This window comes from Schistocerca piceifrons, chromosome X (assembly GCF_021461385.2).
Source record: "Schistocerca piceifrons isolate TAMUIC-IGC-003096 chromosome X, iqSchPice1.1, whole genome shotgun sequence".
Classification (NCBI taxonomy): domain Eukaryota; kingdom Metazoa; phylum Arthropoda; class Insecta; order Orthoptera; family Acrididae; genus Schistocerca; species Schistocerca piceifrons.
Genome location: NC_060149.1, coordinates 108,568,633 through 108,595,603, shown reverse-complemented (window position 1 = coordinate 108,595,603; position 26,971 = coordinate 108,568,633). Strand labels below are relative to the sequence as shown.

Here is a 26,971-nt window from a genome sequence, read left to right as displayed (position 1 = left end):
GAGAGAGAGAAGTTAAGACATTGATTTTAATGTTTCAATTGTTTTACGTAGTCTCCCCAACTTGAGTACAACACACAGAATGTTCGTACAATCATGTGAAGCTGTCAGAAAAGTTCTCCTTGGGATGTTGTTCAATTTAAATATTACATTCGCAACTTCTTTGGCTTGGAAAACTATCAGAGACCCATGCTGCATTTTTAAAATTTGTGGTAGTTCGTGTAGATAACACAAAGTCAGTTTACATCTACATCTACAGTTTACCCGTGATGATTTTTTCCCAGAAAAGAACTGTTCACTTTTTCATTTCAGTGAAGTCACAGATGGCACCCACACTTTATTCGGTTGTTGCCTGGGAGTCAAGTTGTGCACGTCAAACTTTGCACACAATTTTCTCTTCTTCAGAATATTCCGTAGAATGTCTTGAACAATTGATTTAGAGATGTACAGTTCAGTTTATTGCTCCACTGTGATTTGCAGAAGAACAATGACACACTGCAGCCACACATACATTAATCTACTCTGCCTATTGAATACCGACTGGTTGACTGCACATCTGTTGTTTACATTTGTTAGTTCAAGCTACCCCATAATTAGTATGCTGACATCACTTGTGGCAGGAATAAAATTGGTCTGTGAGCTTTTTGGACTAATGGTGTATACGTGATTTGGTATATCATACAAAAGACCTGCACTTAGTAGAAATTTCAGAGCAAGTCAAATTCAATGTGTAGCACAGTTCTGAAGTGCGGAGCTCTGGGACCCACAACAGATTGGAGAAAAAGTTTTCCTTAACAACCATGTAATGTCACTCTGTTGAAATATCAATTAAAATTCTTTCTGTAACTTCTCCAAGGTTGCTATAACACTGCTATTTGTGTTGAGTAATGGGAAGGATTTCTTTAGGTTGGTACTTTTTCTCGCCACAGCAGCAAGCACATCTGTATGAAGAGTGCGAGTTAAATGTCATCTACATTACTTATCAGTGTACCGTTTAGATACATCCAGTGAATTTATATTTATAATGCCTGCATATTACATGTCCAATACTGGAACTTGGGAATCATTTGAACATCCGTATAAACTTGTGTGGGTAAACCATTTGAAAACTATTGCCTGGCTGGACTCTGCAATACATTATAAGACATGGAATTAATCAAAACCAGGATCCCCTCCTCACTTTGGATGAAAGCAGATTATGTATCTCAAGAAAGTGGTCATGTAGACTCCTTAACTATGGTATCATTTGGTTTCAGAATTTGATAGCAAACCCTAAAAAAATACCTACAGCAGCATTTTTATTATATGAAGTTTTAAGCTTTATTTATTTATTTATTTATTTGCTTAGTGTAATATGAAGCTAAAGTCGCTCTCTGGTGTTAAAGTACAGTCCAGTCTCATCGAATACACTGTCTTTTACCTCCAATCTTCTTGGACATTATTACACAAATGGAAGCTAACACTGACAAAATGTCTGTTACAAAATTAATTTTTCCCCTTTTAGTTTTTACAAAAAACAAAAGTAACTTTGAATATTATTTATCTGCATTCCAGTTTGCCAGGAAAATAGGATGATTCATACTAAAGAACACAAACACAAATTTTTTAGAGCTCTACAATACTTTTTAAAAGCAAATGAATGAATAAAAATTCTGCAGGTTGTAAAAAGGTAAAAACATTAACAAACAAGTACATGGTGTATCTCTAATCAATTTGCAAATGAAGGACAATCCATCAGGAAGATCAGTAGTGGATCATTTTATAAGAGGTAAACTTCAAGAAATAACCCTCATATACATTGTATAATACATCAAGATCTCTTTATAAAAAGCAACAGAAAGTAAGCCAGTACTTTACCAAGTCTTATATAATAAGTAGTAAGCAGATGGACTATTAATTCAAAATTCAGCAGCAACAAGTCACCATAGTCACTGAAGGTTTTGTTCCACAAAAGTGGTGTTTATTTTGGAGAAATAAAATGGAAGAGGTCTGTATCAGACAGTCTATTGAGCAAAACTATTAATGAGGTTACACTAGTTGCAAGTAAGCTTGTAAATGAACTGCAGTACATAGGGGTGTGCACTGTAAAGAAGGTAGTGGCAGCTGACATTGTAACTGCAAATAAGTAACAATGGCAATGACATCTAATACACAAGGAGCCATAAATGAGCACCAGTACCCTATCAGTTTCATTAGTATTTGTTATCCACTCATTACAAACCTGCATTCAGCATCTTAAAGATAAACCAGGGAATTGTGTATCAATCTCTGCTGTGAGAAGGAACTATTGTTATGAGATTATTATTATGCCAGAGTAGAATAAATTTTGATCTTTAACAGGTATATACAGACCATCTTGTTTAGAGATATTTGTCCATTTCTTTTCTTTTTTACTTAAATTTCTAGTCACAGAAGTTGTCATAAAACAACGTGAAAAAATGGTTGAGTAATTACCTTAGCAACTGGACACAGAAAAATTGCTGAACTGTCAAAATATTCTAATAAAAATAATAAAAGGAAAATTACATTAAATGAGTTTAATTTAACTCCCCTGGTAAATGAGCAAAACAGAGAGATAATTAACACCAAAACATACCTTGATACTGTAACAACAAATAGAGCACACATTACTTGCATTGAATCAGATTTTTTTTTTTTTTTTATTTCAATCGTGGTACAGAACTGTTACAAATACACTCTCAAAGTTATGTCTTCTGATGCTACATCTGTTGTGGGTAGGCACAACACCAATTAGATATTTTGTGAAATAACATCATCATCTCTGATATTCTAATGTGATTCATTCTAACGTCTTTGTCATGGCCAAAAAACCATGAAAATTAAATTCTGCATGGGAACTTTCACATTATGATTAAAACACTGTTAACTTGCATGAAATTACAAAATGAAATGGACTGAAATGGGATTAGGTCTAACAACATAAAACTTGCCGACAAATTAAAAATATGCTGAACCAGGACCCAAACCAAAACCCTTGGCCTTTCATAGTCAAGACTCTCATAAGCTAAGCTTGGCCTTTCAGACCCAACACGCCTATAAGCTGAGCTATTCAAGCACAACTCATGACCCATCTTCACAGCTTCATTTATGGCAGTACTTCTCTAATAATATACTAACAGCAAATATGATCTGTAAACAGTTCACAGATATAATCACAGGTGATAATTTATTTCATCTGATGCCTTCAGTTTTCTGTATTCAGTGTGATGCTCACTCATTCAAATAACGTTAAAGCTTTAGTTGATATAGTTCTGAGGAGAGTAATGGAAATGTTCTCATTCACAACACAGATCTGCTGTGACAGATGCAGGCTAGTAATGTTAGAAAGCCTGTACATTATGAACCATTCAGGTGTACTTAGGCAGGAATCATCAAACATGGCAACAAAGAATTGCAAACTGTTCACATTAATGCACAAAATGTGGATACTTTCAGTACACAAAAGAAAGTCTAAAATAAAATTGCTTTGATTGAAAGAGTTATTATAATGTCCACTGTGCAATTTGACATTAAAGTTGGATACTAATGATATTAACATTGTTTTAAAAAAGTAAAAATAAAAAGAATTAAAAGCAGGACACCTGACTGTACCTATATAATACATTCCAAAACACAGTGCATAAGGGTGGGATGTTCCGGGGCTCATGCCTCAGGTTCTATGGGTGATAGAAAGGTAGAGTCAAGTGTTTTGGATAGCCCTTTGACTAGGGACTATTTGTATACTCAACAGAAGATTCTTCTTAATGTAACTGTCCTACAGTACAGGGTCAAAGTTCAAATATTACACACTTCCTACAGCTTAGACAAATGGAGGAAGTCCTTTGGTTCTTTTTGCATTATATGTGGTCTATGGTGTGCCTTAAGAGGCTCATGGAGGCACCATGTAGTTCACAGGTGGTTCCTGAGAAAACCTGAAAAACATGGTTTTTTGGGTACCAGAACTGAGCTGCAGATTCCGAGACAGCTATGCATAGCAAATGGGTGATATTATTATGATATATTCCTAAGATTCCAACATCTAAAAATCTTGAAAATTTTCTTGGTCTCTTTATCCAAGTCCAAGGTGCAGAGGTTCAAATTTACCCTACTTTTAGGTGTAAAATCTGCACATAATATCTGATATAAGGCAAAAGCATAGTTTATTAAGTGGCGTAACATGGAGAAATATGGCGTAAAGTGTCTCAGTTATCATCAAAAGGGTTCTGGGAAATCCATATTGTAATACTGAAGCTAATGCAAATTTTGTGCACATAAAATCTGGTCCAAGATGTACAATTAGTTTTGCATTATTTCAATTTCACACAAGTAAACTATCAAAACGGTACTGACCCATAAAGTTCTTTTCATATGAGTGACATGTCCTGCTGTAGCAGGGAAGAGAAGGGAACCAGTGGAAAAATACTCCTATCAGACCACAAAAAAAAAAGAGAGTAAAATGCACATGTTTTAAAATACTGATTGAAAAATGGGGTACCAACTACCTCATTCTACCTTCCTCAGACCTTTAAAAATTTTGGCAAGTGAACATATCTGTGCTTTTTTATGCTGAAAGAGAAGGAGACAGTGGCAGTGGGAAAGAGATGGAAAAGTAGTATACACTGGAAAAATAGTAGACAGTACTGGGAAAGAGATGGAAAAGTAGTATACACTGGAAAAATAGTAGACAGTACTTGTGGTATAGAAAGAGTGAAGGAGGCAGTGGCAGAGAGAGAGAAAGAGAGGGGCACAGTGGCAGGGGAACATAGATGACAGTGACAGAACAGTGCTAGGAAAAGAGTGAAGGAGATAGTGCCAGTGAGAGAGGAATTAAGATAAGGAGAAAGTAGAAGTGAGTGAGAGCCAGTGATAATGGCTCAGTCTACGACAATGACAACGAGGAAGAGAGAAAAGTGAGAAGAGACTGCAGCAGCGGGAAGGAATAAATGAGATAGTAGCAGTAAGACAGAGCAAGAGGGGGGCAGTTACAGTGAAAGGAGACAGTAGTAGTAGGATAGAACAAAGGAGACTGCGGCTGTGAGACAGGAGACAGCAACTGAGAAACACAAAGAGATAATGGCAACGAGCTGGGCTGAATGAGGAAGTGAGAAGGTAGTGAGGAAGGTAGAATGAAGCAGCCGGCACCCCACTTTTCAGTCAGAGTCTTTTAAAAGATGAGCATATTAGCCTTTTTTGAGCGCCAATAGGAGCATTTTTCCTCTGGTGGTGATTAGGGCTGCCTGAATCTTGCAAAAGCAGCACAGAACTTCGTATCTTTTACTTTTCTCCTCAGTTTAACTCAGCTGTCTGAACATAAAAAGTATATTCTTGTGGGGTTAGGAGTGTTCATTTATTTATTTCATTCACCTACCTGAAGGTTTTAGTTACAATAAAAAGAAACCAAATAAAAGCAAATCATGTAGTTTAAATGCAATGTCATCATCATATAGTAAAAAATATGTTGATCACATGATTTTTATAAATGTTGTTATGATCCGCTGCAGTAATTTAGCTAAATTAACATTGAATGTACTGCACTCCAATCTGTAGCAGCTGATTGTGGATGTTTTTATGACCATGATGTTCATGACAGAACACAACATGGTGCTGTAATGGCGTGTAACCTTCACTAATTTTTCCTCTATATAACTCATTTCCCTCACAGCTGCTTGCATTTAAATGTGATTCTTTACTGTCCATCTTGTGTGCATTTAATGGAAAACACTTCTCTGGTTCACATACATCAGCTTCTGGGAATTTTTGTAGTATCACCTGTAAAAGAAATGTCCTGGCTCTTCCCTAAGCAAGAATTCTGCATACTCTGATGGTAAAATTTTATGACAATATATAAACAATTTTTTACACCTGGATCAGAACAACGTGACTGACAGACACTCGAAGGGGTGATTTTTTTAGTGTGCCATTCCCCACTGTGGCAGCAACAGCTGTTCAATTCAGTACTGAATTCCTTTGCACAGTTTCCGGTAAGCTGCAGTACTGTGTTTGCCTTGCTAGCTCATAGGTCTTAATGATTTTCTGCTCACTTTTGCTATTAGCTGCAGATTATTTTTTGCATATTACACAAAAATTTGCACATGACAAAAAGAAATCTTAACAATTACATTGGCAGCTGCAATTTGTTGTTCTAACTGATGTGTAAATAGTATGCTGTCTAGTAAGTTCAATATGAACCAAGCAAAAATTAAATAAAAAAAAAATGTGTCTTAAGTTAATGTATAATGAACATGCGAGTTAGCCTAATCGTTAAGTCATTGGACTCTTGTTCACAAGAAGTGGAGTTTAAATTTTCATCTAATCATCTGGAGTTAAGATTACCATGATACCCACCATAATTAAAGGCAAATATCAGGAACATGGTTCCAGTGCAAGCACAATTCCTTCCTTCCTAAATTCTTTCCCATCTTAATGCTACATCTACAGCCACATCTACATATCAGTTCACAGCAGAGGGTACCCCATATCATTATTAGTGACCTTCTGATCTATTCTATTTGTGTAAGGAGCATGGAAAAAATGACTCCATACATTTCTCTATGTGCACTAATCTCTTCTATAATTCTTATGGCCCCTATCCACCACATACAGTGGATGGTGTTGAAAAGTTGTACAGTCTGCCACTAAATTTACCCAACTGTGTTTTTCAAAAATGTTGCTCATCTTTCTTCATGATATTCGCATTTAAGTTCCCAGATCATACCTCGTAAACTTTCATATGAGCTGCATTGACCTTTTACAATCTGGATTCATTTCATGTCTGCGCCATGCATAATTTATAAACAGTCAAAATTCTGGAGCAATACAATGAATTGGTCACATTAAACTCTTTCTAGATGTGCTGGGCTGTGGCAGAACTTTACACTTTTTCAGTCACATTCCCTAGTGCTAATTTTCTTTGTTTACTCCATTCCGTATCTTCTCTGTAGTAATACTTCTACATATGTAAATAAAGTGATAAACTCCAGGAGTTTACCAGCAATTTCATAGTTGTATACTATGGGGTTCTCTCTCATCATAAGGCTGTTATTATTTAGATGTAAACAGAGTTATCATTAAGTACACCATGTGGGATTCTGCCAAACTCATTCTGCATTTCCTGTTGGCCAGAGAGATTGTGGAGATGGTTGGTTGATCTGGAGAAGGCGACCAAACAGTGAGGTCATCAGTCCTATTGGATTACAGAAGGCTGGGGAAGGATGGCGACCATGCCCTTTCAAGGGAACCATCCCGGAATTTGACTGAAGTGATTGATGGCAATCACGGAAAACCTAAGTCAGAATGGCCAGATGATCGTTTGAACCGTTGTCCGCCCAAATGCCAGTCCAGTGTCCTAGCTACTGCGAGACCTCCCTCGGTGGCCACAGGAAAATGATGCCTTTGTGTAGAGAACAGTATTAGTAGCAAACAAGCTGAGTGATACTGGTCCATATTTCATGAATCATTTGTATATGTTGAGTATTCCCAGTACAAAATTCTTTGAGCAAATTATGTACATTTGCAATAGTACTCCATAAGATTGTATCTCCATAACCAGTTGACATTTTCGTATTTTTGGAAGTCTAGGCAGACGGGCTCTACCTCCACACTTTTATTACTATTTGCAAGATATCAGGTATGAAAAATGAGGCTGTCTTTCACATGAGTTGTTGTTCCTCTATCCAAGTTAATTCTTGGAGAGAACATCCAGGAATTCCACACTGTTTAAAATTAGAACACGCTTTAGGATCCTGCAACAGATGGACATTAAGGACAATGGTCAGTAATTCTGTGTATCTGCTCTGTTACACTTTTTTTTGAACAGGAGCACCCTGAATTTCTTTTAGTCAAACATGAGAGATTTTTAGTAAACATAAGGTAGGAAAAGAGGAAATTCCAAAGGATATTAAATGAAAATCTAATAGGTAGTGCAACAGGGCCTGATACGACATGTCTTTTAGATTTATGTCAGTGGAAGATGAAACTTCAGGTGAAATTTAATGTAAACGTTCAGAACAAAAAATGAATCATCCCCAGTACACGTCATAATAATACTGTGTAACACTGCCTCTAGCACTGACAGTGACCTCAACTGGCTGAGGAGGATAGTCCACAGTTTCTTCAGATTCAATTGCCAATCCAAACAGCGCTGACTATTTTATGCAATTAACCCTCGAACGGGCAGGCCGTTTTTTATAACACGAGCAAATTCATAGCGTACTTTGTATACATGTAAATAATAGATGTCTTCATGTTACCAAGGTAAAGATGTATGAGCAAAATCACACTTAAATAAACCAACATTATATGAGCTAAATCACTGTTTCATTAAACAGTATTAAAATAATTATTAGTTATATCACACTGTTACCTCATACAAGTGTTACCCCCACAGTAATGACCCACTTGGATCATTAAACAGCGCAGTTGCATCACATCCCAGTCAACCACTTATTCAATTGCTAATTATCATGTAGACATCTGCCTCTTTGTGGGATTGTGCTTACAGCTCAAAATCTGGGTCATTTTCATGCACGAACAGTTAATCGTTTTCTCTCACCTAGCTCACCGTTTATTTTATATGACTGTTGCTCACTTGTCTGTTTGCCAGCACAACTTATCACAGTGTTAGCTGAAGCAATAATGATTCGAAATTGCAACACAACAATGGAACTGTACAAGACACTGTTATTTGTGCATGGCACACTTTATACATAGGCGTACCCACTTGAATGTTAAGATTAGGCAATTTAGCTGGCCAGTTGGGGTACGAAGGGTGGCCTGGGGTTCATCAGACTGGGAAGATATGTGTGCAGTCCTGTGAACACAGCTAACTCATCTTTGAGAACAAGGTGCATACTCGTCACAAAGTTTTAGAAGAAAGGTGAACACTTGGTCAAAGAGAATATTGAAATAAACATTCTGGTTCACATTCACTGTAACCTGAATGTATGTGTCCAAGATGTGGTACAAAAACACCCCCAAAACTTCACGGAGCCACCAACAGCTTACTGTAAGAAATGTCTGCCGTTTGACTATAAATTACAATTCATTTATTTCACATAAAAGTTCTACACAACTGTGGTCCCCCGCGAAGGGGGTTAAATGTCTAATCGGGCTGTCAGTGCACTAGATGCTTTGCGTAATTTGAAACAAGGCAAAATTGTGATTCGCTGGACCACACTACATGCCTCAAGTCAGCTATTCGTTCAATTTCTGTGTTGTTTAGTCTGCTGGATACCTCAGGCTTTATATGACATTGTGAGTAACAGCATTTTGTCAGATACCAGATACCAAATGTCCATACCATACAGTTCCTTTCATCTAGTTCACTCCGAAACTAGTCCAGATGGAACTGGATTCATGGACAGCATTAATTCCTGTTGGGTTTGAAACCATAAGATACTCATCTGATCCTGTCAATTACGACCTTTTTACAATCATTGTTCTTATACCACTTTATGTAACTGCAAGTGGTGTGCCACTCCTTGAAAACATGTTGGTCAGCCCACATTGATATCCCAAAAAGTCAAGCAACTTTATTTACAATTTGATTACTGGCACATTCAAACATGATAGCTCCTTTGTGTCATTTTACAAAACCTCCACATCAACCCAATTTACTGAGCAAAATTCCATACAACCAACTGGCACATGCACAACAGGTTAGTGTTGGAGGGTCACACAACTGCCTGTACACCACCAACAGACTCCAAAGTTATTGTGTGCTTTTTTAGGCACTGACTTACATACTGAAGAGCCAAAGAAACTGGTACACCTGCCTAATATCGTGTAGGGCCCCGGCAAGCACGCAGAAGTGCCGCAACATGACGTGGCACGGGCTCAACAAATGTCTGAAATAGTGCTGAAGGGAACTGACACCATGAATCCTGCAGGGCACACCATAAATCCGCAAGAGTACGAGGGGATGGCGAGCTCTTCTGAACAGCACGTTGCGAGACTTCCCAGATATGCTCAATAATGTTCATGTCTGGGGAGTTTTGTGGCCAGCGGAAGTGTTTAAATTCTGAAGAGTGTTCCTGGAGCCACTCTCTAGCAATTCTGGACATGTGGGGTATCACACTGTCCTGCTGAAATTGCGCAAGTCCATCAGAATGCACAATGGACATGAATGGATGCAGGCGATCAGACAGGATGCTTACATACATGTCACCTGTCAGCATCATATCTAGACGGAGCAGGGGTACCATATCACTCCAATTGTACACACTCCACACCATTACAGAGCCTCCAACAGCTTGAACAGTCCCCTGCTGACATGCAGGGTCAACGTGTTCCTGATGTTGTCTCCATATCCATACACATCCATATGCTCAATACAATTTGAAACGAGGCTCTTCTGACCTGGCAACCCATTCCCAGTCATCACAGTCCAATGTCAGAACTTACAGGCCCAGGTGAGGCATAAATCTTTGTGTCGTGCCGTCATCAAGGGTACACGAATGGGCCTTCAGCTCCAAAAGCCCATATCGATGATTTTTTGTTGAATGGTTCACACGCTGACATTTGTTGATGGCCCAGCATTGAAATCTGCAGCAATTTGCGGAAGGGTTGCACTTCTGTCATGTTGAATGATTCTCTTCAGTCATCGTTGGTCCCATTCTGCAGGATCTTTTTCCGGTCGCAGCAATGCCTGAGATTTGATGTTTCACCAGATTCCTGATATTCACTTGTGAAATGCTTCATATGGTAAAATACCCACTTCACAGCTACCTCAGAGATGCTGCGTCCCATCGCTTGTGCGTCGACTATAACACAACATTCAAACCCACTTAAATCTTGATAACTTGCCAGTGTTGCAGCAGTGACTGATCTAACAACCCGCACCAGACACTTGTTGTCTTATATAGGCATTGCTGACTGCAGCGATGTATTTTGCCTGTTTACATATCTCTGTATTTGAATACGCATGTCTGTACCAGTTTCTTTGGCACTTCAGTGTATTTTGCTCGGTGAGCTTATAGTGGTAGACTGCAAACAGGGACGACCAGTTAACTGCTACAAGTCATCACGCACATTGTGCAAGGGTGTTAATTTTTGCTATTGAAAATGTTTCAAAATCTATAGACTTGTAATGTATATAGTGAAAGAAGTGTTTTGCATTCATATGCACACAAGAGTTAACTTTAAGAACGAGATTACATAAATTTTAACAAGTTGCTGATGGTGCAAAAAGTGACAAGCTTTATTTATGGTTCTAAATTCAAATGCAATGTTTTCTTATGCAAACCCGAAAATAGGGTGGTGGTGGTGGTGGTGGTGGTGGCGGCGGTGGTGGTGGTGGTGATTGCTCAATAACAGAACCTGATTCTTTTAAAATGAAAATATTTCAGCCAACTTAAAATTCTTACCTAAAACAGCCATGGTGCAACACTATTAAACAATCTTGTATATGCAGTGCTGAAGTTAACCAATAAACTGCTGAATGATTTCACAGTTCTTCTTTCAAACAGAATAAAACCTAATGTAAAACATATAGGATGATCCGAACCCACTTGTGTAATTAGAAATGCTCAACATTTTCATGCAAAAGTAAGAAAAGAACTTACACAGATTCAAAAAGTGTACAAAAATTGCCTGTATTTACTGAGGAAAAGTGCATAGAAAGAGGCATACTTTTAATACAGAACATTTGTTAATTTATTAAAAGAAACGTTAAGATAGTTCCTGAGCTCCAAACTTGTATACTACTGTTCTTATATATTAACTGACAAGGATTATATTTGCGATTTCCTATGACAGCCTCAAACTTCTGTATTTTATAGATTGTACAAGGTAATATTGTCCTGTGTTAAGTGTTTACCCTTGATATGCAACATAATAGGGACACAGAAGAGAAACTAAATTTGCAACTGTATAGGCAATATACGGATAATGGCTACAAAGCTGACAGTAGAGAATTACGTAGGTAGTTGACGTAGAGGAAGATCATCTTCAACTGTGGGATGGAAAAGAGTGAATCTTAGAGGAAGGAGAGCTCTAAAACCAGGTGAGGAAGGGATGTAGGGTGGGGAAGTCATGATAATGAACATGGATTTCAGTTATCCACAGTAGCAATATGAACAGTCCTGCACATTTAGAATACCTACTAGGAATTTGAAAATGTATATTTCTAGAAAAGTGTGTGTAAACTAACATGAGGCAGTTTCCAAAAAGGCTCACATAATACAATGGGCTACACAATTTGATTATAATCAACAATGAAATAATTATGTGCCAATACAAAGATATTATAAGTGGCCCATTCTGTTACAAAAACTTATTTGATACGCCTATATTTCTTCCAGAATGAATGAGTTATTAACAGAAAGCATTAGTAACCCTCATTTATGCAAATCAAAGGATCCCTGTGTCTTCTGAATCTTTAAACAGACAGTTGATGAAGTGACATAGTAAATAATAAGAATTCTGTTAGCATGGAAGATACACTTGGTACCTAAATGAATTTTACTGATACATTTCTGAGTTCAAGAATATTTTCTGATGAACCGATCACAGCACAACTACAATACTGCCTCATAATAATTCTGTTGTAACTATGGAAAATTCTATTAACTTACTACATACTGATCAGTAATTAAATCTTATACCCACTAGAAACTACCTAACAGTACAAAATGGTTCAAATGGCTCTGAGCACTATGGGACTTAACTGCTGAGGTCATCAGTCCCCTAGAACTTAGAACTACTTAAACCTAACTAACCTAAGGACATCACACACATCCATGCCCGAGGCAGGATTCGAACCTGCGACCGTAGCGGTCGCGCGGTACCAGACTGTAGCGCCTAGAACCGCTCGGCCACCCTGGCCGGCTAACTAACAGTACAAGTTAACTATTAATACAAGAGACAGAAAAAAGAACCTGAGCACTCAAACTCCACAAACATCAAACAAATGTGCTACAAAAATGAATGGTAACTATTTCCGGTTAATTAAATTGGTCACTGACATTCCTTGATCAGGGCAGATCCTAGGTCAACTAACAACTGGGATACATTCAGCATTACATTAAATTTTCTTAAATTGGTTGTAGACACAGATCCTCCCATTACAAAGCTGTAACTTAATAAACTCATGGTGTCCATTATATGCTGTTGGGGCAAAATAATATGAACAACAGTGTAGCTGTAAATCAATGGAAAGGTAGAAGAAAGATTTACCAAATAGGCCCACTGTAGCAAGGTCTAAAAATTAGCAATATTTTGAGCATTTGTAAGTGTTAGAATGAAGCAACTTCTATTTCATGCTCATGCTCAAGTTTAAAGCACATAAGTAAATGACAGTTTAAATTTGCTTCACTCAATGCATTAGTCTATGAATGTAATATAACTTTGCCCACTAATACGATAACCAATAAAAAGATAACAGGGCTTTATAAAGAATGCATGGCAATCATAATGCATTTTTCCAACATATTCTACAAATAAAATAATAATGAATGTTCAAATAGAATACAAACAAGACTTATAAGAAACATTCTAAAGTACCCAGTACTGGAAGCACAAACACATTATTCCCCCATAACAAGTATGATTCTATAGTTCACAATTTACAATGCAAACTGATTCCGTGCAACCTAGAAAGAGCAAAGGTACATGAGAAACACTTTAAAACAGTGAAAACTACATTGACAGATGTCAGTAATAGAAGAAGTAATAAGTTTAACTACTTACAATAACTATGTCCAAGTTAAGTGCTAAATGATCTGGCAACGTTCTTTTCGAAACTTCCTCCTCCGACATGCCATTAAAACGGTCATGTTTTTTCCGTTCCTTGAAAATTGGTATAAATTTTCCTTCTTTTAATTTCTTCTTCATCAATGGATCCCCATTCATTAAATTTTCTGCATTCTCTAACCTAGATAAAGTTCACCCAGTTAAAACAACTCTAGTAAGCACCACTCACATTATTTCAGTTTAAGTCCCACTTGTGTTTAGAAATCATTAACATGAGCCTAATTGATCGAGATATTAGAAATGGCAATATCAGGCATGGAAAAAATAATTTATGCCACATTCAACAGTTCTGAAATTAAACAGAAAATCATTTTCAAATACTTGTAAGTGTTCTAAAATCTATGAAAAAGTATTATTAATCACGTTACAAGGTTTATAAAGCTAATCTTTCCCAGAGTATGGACACACACATTTAATGCAGCTCTCAAAAAAACCAGTGGAATGCAAAAACAACATGACACAATGAATCAGTACCTACAAAATTGGTTCTCAATTACACTATACATTACATACAGCACCTTTCTCTGCTGTGCGATTCTGAAAGTATGTGAAATGATTAACCGTATTGCCAAATATGAAAGTTCATGCAGAATATATAATCTTAAAATGATTAAAATCATATGCCAGCAGAAATACACAACATCTAATAAGTTATTTAACCACAAATGCTCTGTAAAAAAACAAACAAAAACAGTGTTACAACCGTGTGTGTGTGTGTGTGTGTGTGTGTGTGTGTGTGTGAGAGAGAGAGAGAGAGAGAGAGAGAGAGAGAGAGAGAGAGAGAGAGAGAGCACACAAATGCAAGTGGAGGGGGGAGGCTGGTGAATAGGAAGAAGGTGGAGTGTATGACAACACACATATTGATCATTATTTTGTACTACAAATATTATTTGTTGTCCTCATTACAACAGTGTTTGATTAAGAAGAGTCAGTAACAATAACTACACAGTCAATTCATGCAAAGAATAGATTTTACAGTTATCCTACAAAAATTTCCACATTTAATAATAAAAGCCAAAGATTACTAAAATTATTATACTGTGATCTACATCATGCAAGTGTTCACAACATGCAAGTGTTTACAAATGTGACAATAAGGGAAAATAAAATATTTTAACTTTATTAGTTTAAAGATAACAACAACTGGTTTAATGACAAAAGTCTTACTTTATTGTACAGAGTATGGTTTAGAACCATTGCTTGTGAGAAATATGTTTCTCATGCAGCACTACACTAACTATTCTCATACAACAAGATCTAAAGGATGAATCAAAGCAGACGAAACCTAATGACATTCCAATTAACTGCAGTGCCCATTTTGTCAGACAAAAAGTGTGTTTCACTGTCAAATTAGTTTAGTACGATACGCTTCAAAAAATGTATGGGTACATTAAATTCATTTCATGAATGCTGTGACTGTGTTTAAAATAGTAGATGTGTTTGAATGACACTGAGTGTAGTAGCAATACAAATCATCCAGTATACAATATTATTCACAAAAGACTTAACTGTAAATTTGCTGGACATAGCTTGCTACACAGCTTCAATTTATTTAAAGAATGACACTGCAGAACCACTAAAAGCTGTTGTAATGGATAATTACTGCCAAACAACTAGTTCTATTCAATGGGCCATCTTTTCAAGTCATGAATAAACACAACATCAAGTTTGAGGAAGGTATCTTGGTGTCAAATAAATAACTGTTTAGTTGCATCATTCATCACATTGTTGGAAAATGTATCATGTAATATATACTCAGGTATGTGACAGATGATACAAATTAAAAACAATGATGCACTCAACACCAAGCTATCTTCCTTACAGTTGCTGTAGTGTTTAACCAGCCATGACTTGAAGACGGTCACCTGACAAGAAGTAGTTGAAATTAATACTTATTTCCAGACAATTACTTTTTGTGGTTCCACAAAATATATACATACTACCTTACACTGTCTTTGAACACACAACAAGCAATGCACTCTCAATTAAAATAAATGAGATATTGTAGCCTTAAAATCTAATCTGACAGGAATGTAACCTTAATAAAGTTCGATGGGAACATGTTCAGCATAGAATCAGTGGCATTTTGGTGAAAACCTGAATTTTAAATAGCTATCATGTTGGGCAGAGTAGCCCTGACAGATTGTTCAATGGAATGGTGATACATAGCACATGCCCATAATATCATTAGAGCTTCCACTGTCTGTTTAAGAAACAGCCATACACAGAATGAACAAATTACAACATTTTAATTGTATTTAATCTAGGCTAGGCATCTGAGCTACCCCATCAGTGAAATCAAGCAGGCATTGGAATTCCTGTGGTACCATTTCTAGATTTCACATTGTGACAGATACTTACCAATTTAGTGTCAATAACAAAAAATACAAGCAGGCATACCATTTGAAACAATTTCTTCATTATTGTTTACAGAAGCTACTGCCACACACAGTTACCTCTGTTAGTCGTGTCACACTAAAAGATTGGGTGTATGAAGACTACCAATGTAACTTAGAAAGGTGAACAAATATTACCTGGTTTGATAGATCATGACATACGTTACTAGAAAGAAGCTGATAGCATATAACAACAAAGACTGAATCTTTCTTGACCAGCAGGATACAAATCAGGATTATAATTTTTCATCTATGAAAATGCTGGAGAGCTGTACATTCAGCAAAATTGTGCTTAGTGAGAACTACATATGCCTAACTTTCTGGTTACACAAGCTCAATCCTGTTAAGCATGTCACTTTTATATAGAGCCCTGGATACAGTCTTTACACATATAGTGATGTGTAGTCACACCTGGAAGACTGTATCACAGGAGATATGTGCACATTCAATGCATTTTACATAAGGAAAGCAGTTTCTGAGGAGTCACAATTAACTCTAATGGTATTTTATGGAATTTATGCTTGATGAATCATCTCCAGAGACAGGGAAACACAGGGGCACAATTTCAGTTGCTCAAAGTAAGAAAGTGAGAAAGATCAGGGTTTAATACCCCATCAACATTGAGATCATTAGAGAGGAGTACAAGCTTGGAATGTTTCAAGGATGGGGAAGGAAATCAGCTGTGCCCTTTCAACGGAACCATCCTGGCACCTGCGTGGAGTGATTTATGTAAATCACCAACAACCTAAATCTTGATGGCCGGCCACGAATTTGCTCCGTTATGCTCCCGAATGTGAAACCAGAGTGCTACCCGCTGTGCCACCGTGCTTGGTTTCAACTGCGAGAAATTTTCAATACCTTTCATTAAGCAGGTCTTGTGAGACTTTCTGGAAGATGAGCATCCTTCTTACAGACAAATGTATGGTATATACAGAACAACAAGAGGATCTAACCAGTGAGGTGATATGTTTGATAATGGAGAGAAATCTGGCCTTCTATGCACAGTGAATAGAGTGCGTGCACAAGTGGGTATAAAGTACGCAGTATTCTACAATGAATGAGAAAATAAATTTATCATTTAATCATCCTTGATAATTTTAGTGTCACGAATAGGAAATATCTGTGTCAGCTACAATGAATGCTTCTGTACTGACATGTAAGTCCTGGGTCTGACATCCAGGTGATCACCTCAGACTTTCTATGCTGTAGGTAAAGTCTGGAATGTGGTTCTCCAGGCATCGCGAGACAAAATAAAAATCAAACTATATATGCAGACTGAAGTGACAAATGAAAATTTGTACCAAGGACAGGATTCAAACTCTGGGTGGCATAGTGGTTAGCACATCTGCTTAGCGGGCAGGACACCCGGGTTTGAATTCTGGCCTTGGTACAAATTTTCATTCGTCACTTCAGTCTGCATATATATGTACATCATAGAGGTATGTGACATGAAAATGTCTCTGGAACCATGTAGTGTCATTTGATCAAAGCACCTATGCGTGGGTTTCAGGCATGATCCCTGTTTCATTTGATGCTGAGGTGCTATTCCAATAAAGCTGAAGAGCCCCTGCAAAGCTGTTCGAGTTTGGGGGAATACAAAGTGTGCTGTGATACAGATCGGAATTTGGATTGAAGAGGGATGTGTGCTAAGGTAGTCGTACAGTTGTGAAAGACACTGTGTCAGGGTGGCATAGTGGTTAGTGCATCAGCTTACTGAGCAGAAGACCCAGATTCAGATCCTTTCCTTGTACTCCAAATCAGTTTTATTTCCTCTTTCAATTTTAGTATTAGTAATTTGTTCATCCAAAGATCATTTTACAATGATACATTGTTTGTCATCTTAATGCAAAGGAAACATAAATAATATATACAAACTTGTTTAACACATGGATTTAACCAGGTGGGGAGGAGGAAAGGAGAGGAGAGGAGAGGCCAGGTGGTCAGCCATGGCCTTCTGAAGCGACCATCCTGGCCTTTGCCTGAAGTGATTTAGTACAATCAAAGAAAACCTAAATCAGGATGCCCAAACAGAGCACGAGCCTCTTTCCTATTGAATCTGGGGCCAGTGCCTTATGCAATACACTACATCAGAGGTATTCAACATTTTTACCTACTGCCCATTTTTCTGTCTGTTAATAGTAAAATTTTCTAATCACCCACGGGTTGCTCAATAATGGTGAATTATAAAATAGGGAAGTATCTTTATTTAATGAAATTTATAATGCAAAGTTATAACAAATTACAGAATATAATAATAATTACTTACCAAACACTACATTAAAATTTTATGAAAACCTAATGGAAATAATTTTCAAAACCCTATCACCTACCACCCACCACAAAAGCTGAAACACCCACTAGTGGGTGGTTGGGACCAGGTTGACCAGTACTGCACTACATCATGTAGTTATGCCCAATGTACAGTTTATCACGGTTGTACATACTCGGAACAAGTGAGTTAGATAACATAAAAAATAGTTATACACTATTCATGTAGGAGGAGGAGGAGGAGGAGGAGCTTACAGGTGCTCAACACGAAGGTTATCAGTGCTGCTCATGTAGTCTCTTCACGTATTTCACTGCCCACAACCATATCATTTGCAGATGACATTAGGATTGCAAACATGCTCCAACTTTTACACTTCTTTCTTGAAACTGGTTTCTGACTAATGTGGAATGGGTGCAATAATAAGTATGTAAAAAGCCTTATTTTTGTATCAATCTTGACAAATTCACTTAATTTTGTCGCAGGCATTTCCTATCAACCTACGGTAATCGGTAACTGTTGTCAGAGCCTACTAAGGATTGGATCATATGTGCCATCAACTGAATGTTCTCTTTCTGACTCAAGACACAGAAAACACCACCAAAACTCAATTTCCTTCAAATTACTAAATAGTGAACTGGGTGAAGATACAGCACACAATAGCAAAGTATACTTAATTTCTTCTCCTTTCTGTGGTGGTGGTTTGTTTTGATATCCTGTCAAGGGTGAGATCATTACAGATAAAATTACAATTTTATGGTGGAATAAGATTTGGCTGAAGATAAGTCTTTGCTTGTCTAAAAGACTCCATATTGCGATCTGTCTGAAGTGATCAAGAAAAATCACAGAAAATCTAAACAGGAGTGATCACAGAAGTAATCTTCAAACTGTGGTTGTAAGCACGTGTCCTACACTAGCCACTGTAACTGGCTTTCCAGTGCATAGTCATGGTTTGTTAAGTAGATTCTGAATCTATGCCCGAGGACCTCAGACTAGCCAATTTTACAACAGCATGGAGATGAACCCTGTAGCGCAAAATCCCAATGGTGTCTGTGGATACAACACTTTCTCAGTACTGTCACAACTTCTGTCACAGACGAGTTAAATGTTTCAGCAGTGTTCGGGTGTTCCTGTACATTAAGTACACAATACTCACCTTAAAATACCCTCTCCAGGAAACCAACAAAATATCCTGAAAATATTCTTTACAGCATAAGGATAGAAGAAAGATTAGGGTTTAACTTTCCATTGATGGCGATGTCATGGTGCACAAGCTTGAAGGGGAAGGATGGACTGTGTGGGCATACCCCCCTCCCCCCTCAAAAAGAGGAAGGGTACAAATATCGACAGCAGTTCTTACACACTGCATTTCACCCTTACTCATCTATGGTGGTGAAGAGCCCATAGGTGGGGTGGGTATGTCTCATTATCTGTGAATAGTGGTATTTTGATGCCTACCAATTTGGTGCACAGTAGTGCAGCAGAGTGGGTCACAGGTGAGCTTAATGTGCAAAATGCACACCGGACAGAGAAAAATAGTTGCAAAAAAAATAATAACTGTCTCTTCAAGTTAGTTTTGTGTGAAAAGGGGAAAACTTTTTTTTTATGGTGACCAGACTGAATCCTTAAGCACTGGCAAAATTGAATAAAGTTATGAAGTTGTGTGAATGCAATGTGTTAGCAATGAACTGTTTCCAATTTCAAGATATCTTTTTCATCATGTTTTTATAATATAAGGAGCAGTAATATTAGGAATTTGATAGAGCCCGTGTCACTCGGACACATGGATAAGAACTTCATTACTATGATGTGTGTACCTCGGAAGTTAAACTACTCACAAATGCTGTCAAAATCCAGAGTCCGATGTCAAATTAATATCACAGCAAATTAAAGACAGAATCAACATTTAATTCAAATACAGGGAGGCAGCCTTACATGAGCCAGTCCAGCATTTGCATTAACTTAATTATGGAAATCACGCAAGACCGACATGCAGATTGTCAAACAAGGATTTGAACTATGGCCCTCCCGAAAGTGAGTTATGTGTCTTAACCACTGTGCTGTGCCATGCTTCCTTGTCTTGTTTTAAACTGTAAAGTCACAGAATCTATTCCACAAGTACAGCTAAGGCAGATAAATGTGTAGTTGTATTCAAAAATTAATATTCTTGTTTTACCTTTAATTTGTACTGTATGAAAAGTAGACATCAGTTTCATGTAACATGAGAAACTTTAAATTTTGGTACACAATTTTCCAGATGAATAAATTCTAAAGTAAGATAACATTTAAACAGTACATTTAAACTGCGTGCTAGATGGGGACTCGAATCTGGTTCGGATTATGGTCCAGCAAGTCTGGTACAGAGTTCCGGACATCCATATATAATGTGGAATTGACCACATGTCACAAGAGGCGCACCCACCAGTATAAAAGGAGGTGGGGAGTATAGAGTTGTCAGTAGAGAAGCTGTAACAGCGAACTGGTTTGGTCAGCAGAGCTCAGTGACTTCAAAAGTGGATTAGTTATTGGATATCACCTGAGTAACGAACACAGCAGCGACATTTCGACCATTATAAAATTACTCAAGTCAAATGTTGGTGATGCGACTGAAAAGTGGAAACACAAAGTAACAACTACAGCTAAACCACGAACAGGAAGACCTCATGTACTGCTGGACCGGAACCATGAGCACTGCAGGCGTCTTTTACATGCAATCAGCAGAAGGAAACACTCGTGAATTCCAAAGCACTGCCAGCAGTCCAGTTAGCACAATGACTGTGCATAGGAACTTAAACAAATGGGGTACAATGGTCAAGCAGCTCTACATCACTCACTCATTTCTGCAGACAATATAGTCTGATCAATTATGCTATATTCTGTGACAATCTAATGGTAGGGTTTGAATCTTTTGAATGTCTGGAGGACGTTACACATCATCACATGTAGTACCAACAGTGAAGTACAGAGGAGACAGTGTTACAGTATGAGGGTGGTTATGGTGTGGTCCCCTTGTTGCACTTAAGAAAACACTAAATATGGAAGGATGTTAACATGTTTTACAACATTTTGTACTGTGTCGAATAGAGGAACAGTTCACAGATGATGAATGATTGTATCAGCACAAAAACGCACCCCGTCATTACAGCATCATCTGTGAGGCAATGGTTTGTGGAGAATAACGTTGCTGAAACAGACTGGTCTGTCCAAAGTCCCGACCTGAACCCTATAGAACACTTCTGGGATGAGTTGGAATGTTGACTTCGGTCCACACCCAAGCGTGTAACATCACAACCTTTTCTGGTTTCACTGAGCAGGGTGGAGCAGCTAATAACGCAATGAATTGGCATTCAAAAGGATAACTCTTCAAATCCATGTCCAGCCAACCAGATTTATGTTTTCCATGATTACTATAAATCATTTCAGGCAAATAAGGGGATGGCTCCTTTGGCAGGTCATAAGCGACTTCCTTCCCCATTCCTGAAACATGCCGAGCTTGTGCTCCATCTCTAATGACCTCAATGTTGAATGGGGCGTTAAACTCAAATCTTCCTTCCTTCTGTGATTTCAGCTCTTTAGGAAGAATGGGCTGGCACTGCTCCACAGACATTCATACACCTCTCTGAAAGCATCCCCAGCACAGTTCAAGCAATCAGAAGGCAGATTGTGGACACACTCTCCATTAGTGTCCACTAACAGGTGTCTGGATACTTTTGATTGGAGTATGTACATTGCTATAAAACTAGCACTATGCTACCCGATATCTTTCTCTATGTATGCATGTATCTATCTCTATCTATCCAGCTATCCAGCCATTCATCCAGTTTCGTACATAGTAAGTTACTTAATATAAGCTTCTGTTTTATGGATCTTCTCAGTATGCCAGATGGTCTGCAACATTGATTCTAAGATTTGTGCCACCTATTTCCAACATTTCAGTTACAAATCCAGTTTTTCCTGGTGCACTATTGTTTTTCAAGTTGAAGATTATTTGATCGGTTTATGTATATTTAGTTCCACAGTAAGATTATATTTGTTAAAAGATAATACATTTTTTAAACAAAAGTTGTAATCTAAGCCCACTGTATTATTAATTATTTGCTTACCATCTATCACTGAGGTAGGTGCTAACTATGGATATAGGGTGGGTTTCTCAAAGGAAGATTGTTTATTGGAATTTCCATAATTTAGTAAGTACTGAGAATAGCCTTCCAGAAGTCAGCAATTTTCTTCATCATTTGTTTCCAGTACTCCCTCTGGAAGTCGAAGAAATTAAATGGAGACATGACAATTTTGGAGTTGTTCATTAAAAATTTCTTGTAGCAGTTTCAAGAGTTGTTCTGAAGTCTTGACCAATAACTTTTGCACACTTATGGTTATGATTTTCTGCTCTGATGATTCTGGAAGCATTCTAGTCACATGATTTTCAACTTGTGAAACAACAAACTAGATAACAGAGTGGCAAATCTTACTACCATGATAAATGTGTCAGATATAGTAGAATTTGCTAATGAAAAAGAAAATCCGAAAGTGTCTAATTAATATTTAGTTTTAAAGTTGTATTTATTTTTCTCAGAGCACATAAAATATTAATGTGCACCAACTGCTTCCATTTAAAGCTGATTTCGAGTACAGAAACTGCAGCCTGTGGTGCGCCCTTCAAATATGGATACTCTTTTAATATACAGTATAATCCCACTTTTACGTTCCCAGAACTAACATTTTCCCGCCGTTCACGACATTTTTTATCATTCCTGTCAAATTTCTAGTTTCCACAATGTTAGTTTGCACCCCATTTTGCATCAACATGTTTATAATTTTCATGCAATTTACGTATTGCAAAAAAATATTCGTTGAGGAAACAAAAATGATGCTGGCATGTTGGCCATACAGTAGTGTTTACAAATATTATGTGATTAAGTTTCTTGACACCAGAGCACTCTAATTAGCAGATTTGAATCAGTAAACATGTAAAAGTTGGAACAATTCGTGCCGTATCTCCTGCCGCTGCCAAGCACTACTTGGCCTGATGGGTGATGGGGGTAACTAGGTTCATTCGAATAAGGATATCATGACCATTCACAATCATTTCCTAACTCTCTACTGCGCAAATGCAGTTTCGTGAGTGTTGTGATCATCGTGACACCTTTATCGAATCATATTTAGCGTGTTTCAGAGTTTGGCCTCTTGTAGCGCTAGTTGACATCGTCATTCACTTTGCGTTGCTCAAATGTTTTTATTTTAAACACAACGACCGATACGTATTTTATCATGCTGAGCAAAACGTGTTATGAGAATTTATTTTTGTTGTCAAGTGCAGTACTTTCATATTATTTTTTGGGACGTTACACAAACAGTGTGAGTTATAGTTTGTATTTGTGTAGTTTTCTACAGAACTGGGGAGGCACATTACCTGATAACCTCAAAAAGAGGCAGAATAACACACATTCAAACCACACAAAATACTTTTTACATATTTGCACTTGACAATGAGAAAAAATTCTTGAAACGTGTCATTAAGCATGAAAAAATATGTAACTGCTCAGTATTTCATTATTTAAATAATGAATTACAGCTGCAAGCTTTTCAAAAACATTGATTATGATTTTTGAAATTATAAATTCTTGAAAGGCATCGTTAAGCAAGAAAAAATGTGAAAATAGTGCAGGATTTCATTATTTAAATAATGAATGAGAGCTGTAGGGTTCCCAGAAACATCGATTATGATGTTTAAAATTAAGTCAAACGTTTTTACTTCCCAGACAGTTATCACTTCCAGTTGCATCAGTGGTTTTTATTAGATAACAAACCTTTATTAGATAATAAAAACATCCCTGACAAGTCTTTTGATGATATTTTTGAAGTCCCTTGGTAAGTGTAAAAGTGAGGTTTCACTGTATGAAAGATCCTTCATTATGTGCAATAACCAGTTATTGACTCCACAGTACTTCAACAATGCCAATTAAGAGTGGCGGCCCCTGTACAAACTTACTGCACAGTGCAAACATAACTGCTGCTAAGAATGCTTGTAATCAATAAGACTGTGTCAAGAGGAAATATATCAGCTTAATTAGAAATTTGAAGTTTATTACATGTGCTTTTTAATTCCTATTGGAAACCTTCTGAAAATAAAATCTGAAGAATGATGTGTATTAGTATCTAATGGTATATGAACTGTTATGGAAGTGTGTACTGTCTTCCCTTTTGTATTAACACAATGAATGGGAATATTCTATTAATTATAAATTCTATGAATGTTTATACATAGTGAAACAGTAATGTTACAATTCCTAAACATTTAAACAGCAGCAACATGAAGTTCACAAATTTACACTGCACATACTTCTAACAGCCCTTTCCTGGAGAAAGAGGAGGAGGAGGAGGAGGAGGAGGAGGAGGAGATTAGTGTTTAACATTCCGTCAACAACGAAGTCATTAGACACGGAGCACAAGCTCAGATTAGGGAAGGATTGGCAAGAAAATTGGTGTCACGGAAAATATAAATTAGGATGCCTGGATGCAGGTTTGAACTGTCAGCCTCCTGAATGTGGAGAAAGCGTATTCCATGTAAATCGGTAGCATTAAGTTCAGAATGTGATACCACACATCGCCAAAGACCAAGCACTAGAGCTTGACTGTATAAAGGTGTTGGCACAATTGTATGATGGCCACAGGACACCACAATACACAAGACCAATTAAAAGTTCTTGGCCTGGCCTAGAGTTGAAGCAAATGTCAACGAAATTTTGTTTTTGTTATGTTAGTTCAAGTTGCGCAAAGCAAAGATCAAGTGTCAACTTTATCTATTAAAAAAATATTTATACAGCTTGCCAAAGAAATCATCTTGTGCATTTTGTTATATTGGATAAACTGGAATACAGAGTCATGATAAAATTCTTTAATCAGGACAATTTGTGACCATAGCAAACTGACCAAAAGTCGTTAAAAGTAAGTTATTTCCTCTACAAGTTTCAAAGTGCAAAGAACAACTGGTTAAATTCAAATATGGCCATACTTGTCTCAAAAATTAGCAACACAAAGAAAGTTCAACTACAATTACATGTGAAAATATCAAGAATGCACAACATATTGAATTGGAAAATCTGTGATTGCAGGCTTACAAAGTAACTGATGCCCTAGTTGTTGAGTGTCGACAAGAGTCAAATGTGTGAACTAATTTCTCAGTAATGTTTGGACCATTCTAGAAAGAATCCATCTGATTGTGTATTGACATTTGTTCCTGTGGATGTGACTTATGTTGACCACTTCCATCCACTGCCCAAACTGCTGTTTTGCTGCTGGAGTGGTGACATTTGTGGTGCTGCACCAAAGCAGACAAAAGTCACTTCCATCCCTTGCAACTGTCTTTATGGGGTGCAAAGGAGAATATTGTAACTGGTGATCTTCCAAAAGGCAGAACAATAGCCGATAAATTGTATGCAAGTCTCTTGAACCCATTAGAAGTAGTGAAAAAATAGTGGGAAGAGTCCTGGACTGAGAAGAAAAGAAATTGTTCACCAGGACAATTCGTATGTTCACAAAGATGCTGGGAAACAGAAACTGCTGGAGCATTCACCCTACTCAGCAGATATGGCAGCATCTGCCTATCCACTTACTTCCACACAGAATGAATACTGCACTAACAAGGATTTGCAGTCTGACATCTACTTAATCACAGAGTCGAGAAGTATTTGTACATATGTTTGAAAGTTTATGGAATTTCTGCAAAAGTTCTGCTTGACTAACAAGGCAGAGGACATCACTTGAAACCAGCCATAAAATAAGTAAGTTTGAAGAAAAGTTTTGATTAAGAGCCTCTGTAGCCTTGGAAAAAAAGAAAAGAAATGGCAATATACAATTGTTAGCAGAACAAAGACATCAATCTCTCGCCAAAAAATGGATAATATTATCAGACATTATTAAGGTGGCATATGCGTAAGAAGAGAAAAAAGTATGAAATAAGAGGTGTTAAAGAAACAACAACTTGGGCTAAAAATGATTATTTGTAGAAATAATAAAACAAACAGCTAAATCTGCATTTGATGAACAATGAACAATAAGAGACGTCTTGCAGTCAAATGCTGAAACAAAAAACAAGAATTTAAGCATGAGGAACTGGAGAACATGTAAAATGAAAAGAAGAAATTTGAGTTAAAGATTTAAAAATTTACTTATAAAAATGAAAAAAATTCAAGCTTTAGGAACTGAGCTACTGGGATACACCTTGAACTTTGCATTACGTAAACTCTAAACATTTTTGGGGAAATGTCAGGGAGAAAGTGAATACACGAAAAAAGTGAATGGAAGATCAACCAACATTAATTTATATAAAAAGCTCCAAAAAATAATAAAGAAACCACGCGGGTATCTGTGTTCTTGTAACTACAACAAGACTGTAATGATCAGTGTTCATGGGAAGGCAGCTACTTATGTGAGAAGAACAACGTGGGTCCAAGGCAAAAACATTTCCTATTAATAAAACATTAGACTTATAGCAAACTATTGGGAAAAAAAGGCATGGAACAAGAAAACACACATTTATTTTAATTAGAAAAGGAACACAACA

General features: G+C 37.2%; 1 protein-coding gene across 1 annotated transcript in view; it reads right to left on the bottom strand.

The window, feature by feature from the left end:
- The window catches only part of LOC124721122, a 229,347-nt gene that overhangs the window by 133,615 nt on the left and 68,761 nt on the right, over positions 1-26,971 (bottom strand). Inside the window, exon 3 of the mRNA XM_047245938.1 lies at positions 13,684-13,867. Coding sequence (XP_047101894.1) covers positions 13,684-13,867 — 184 coding nt within the window. The remainder of the gene's footprint in view (positions 1-13,683; positions 13,868-26,971) is intronic.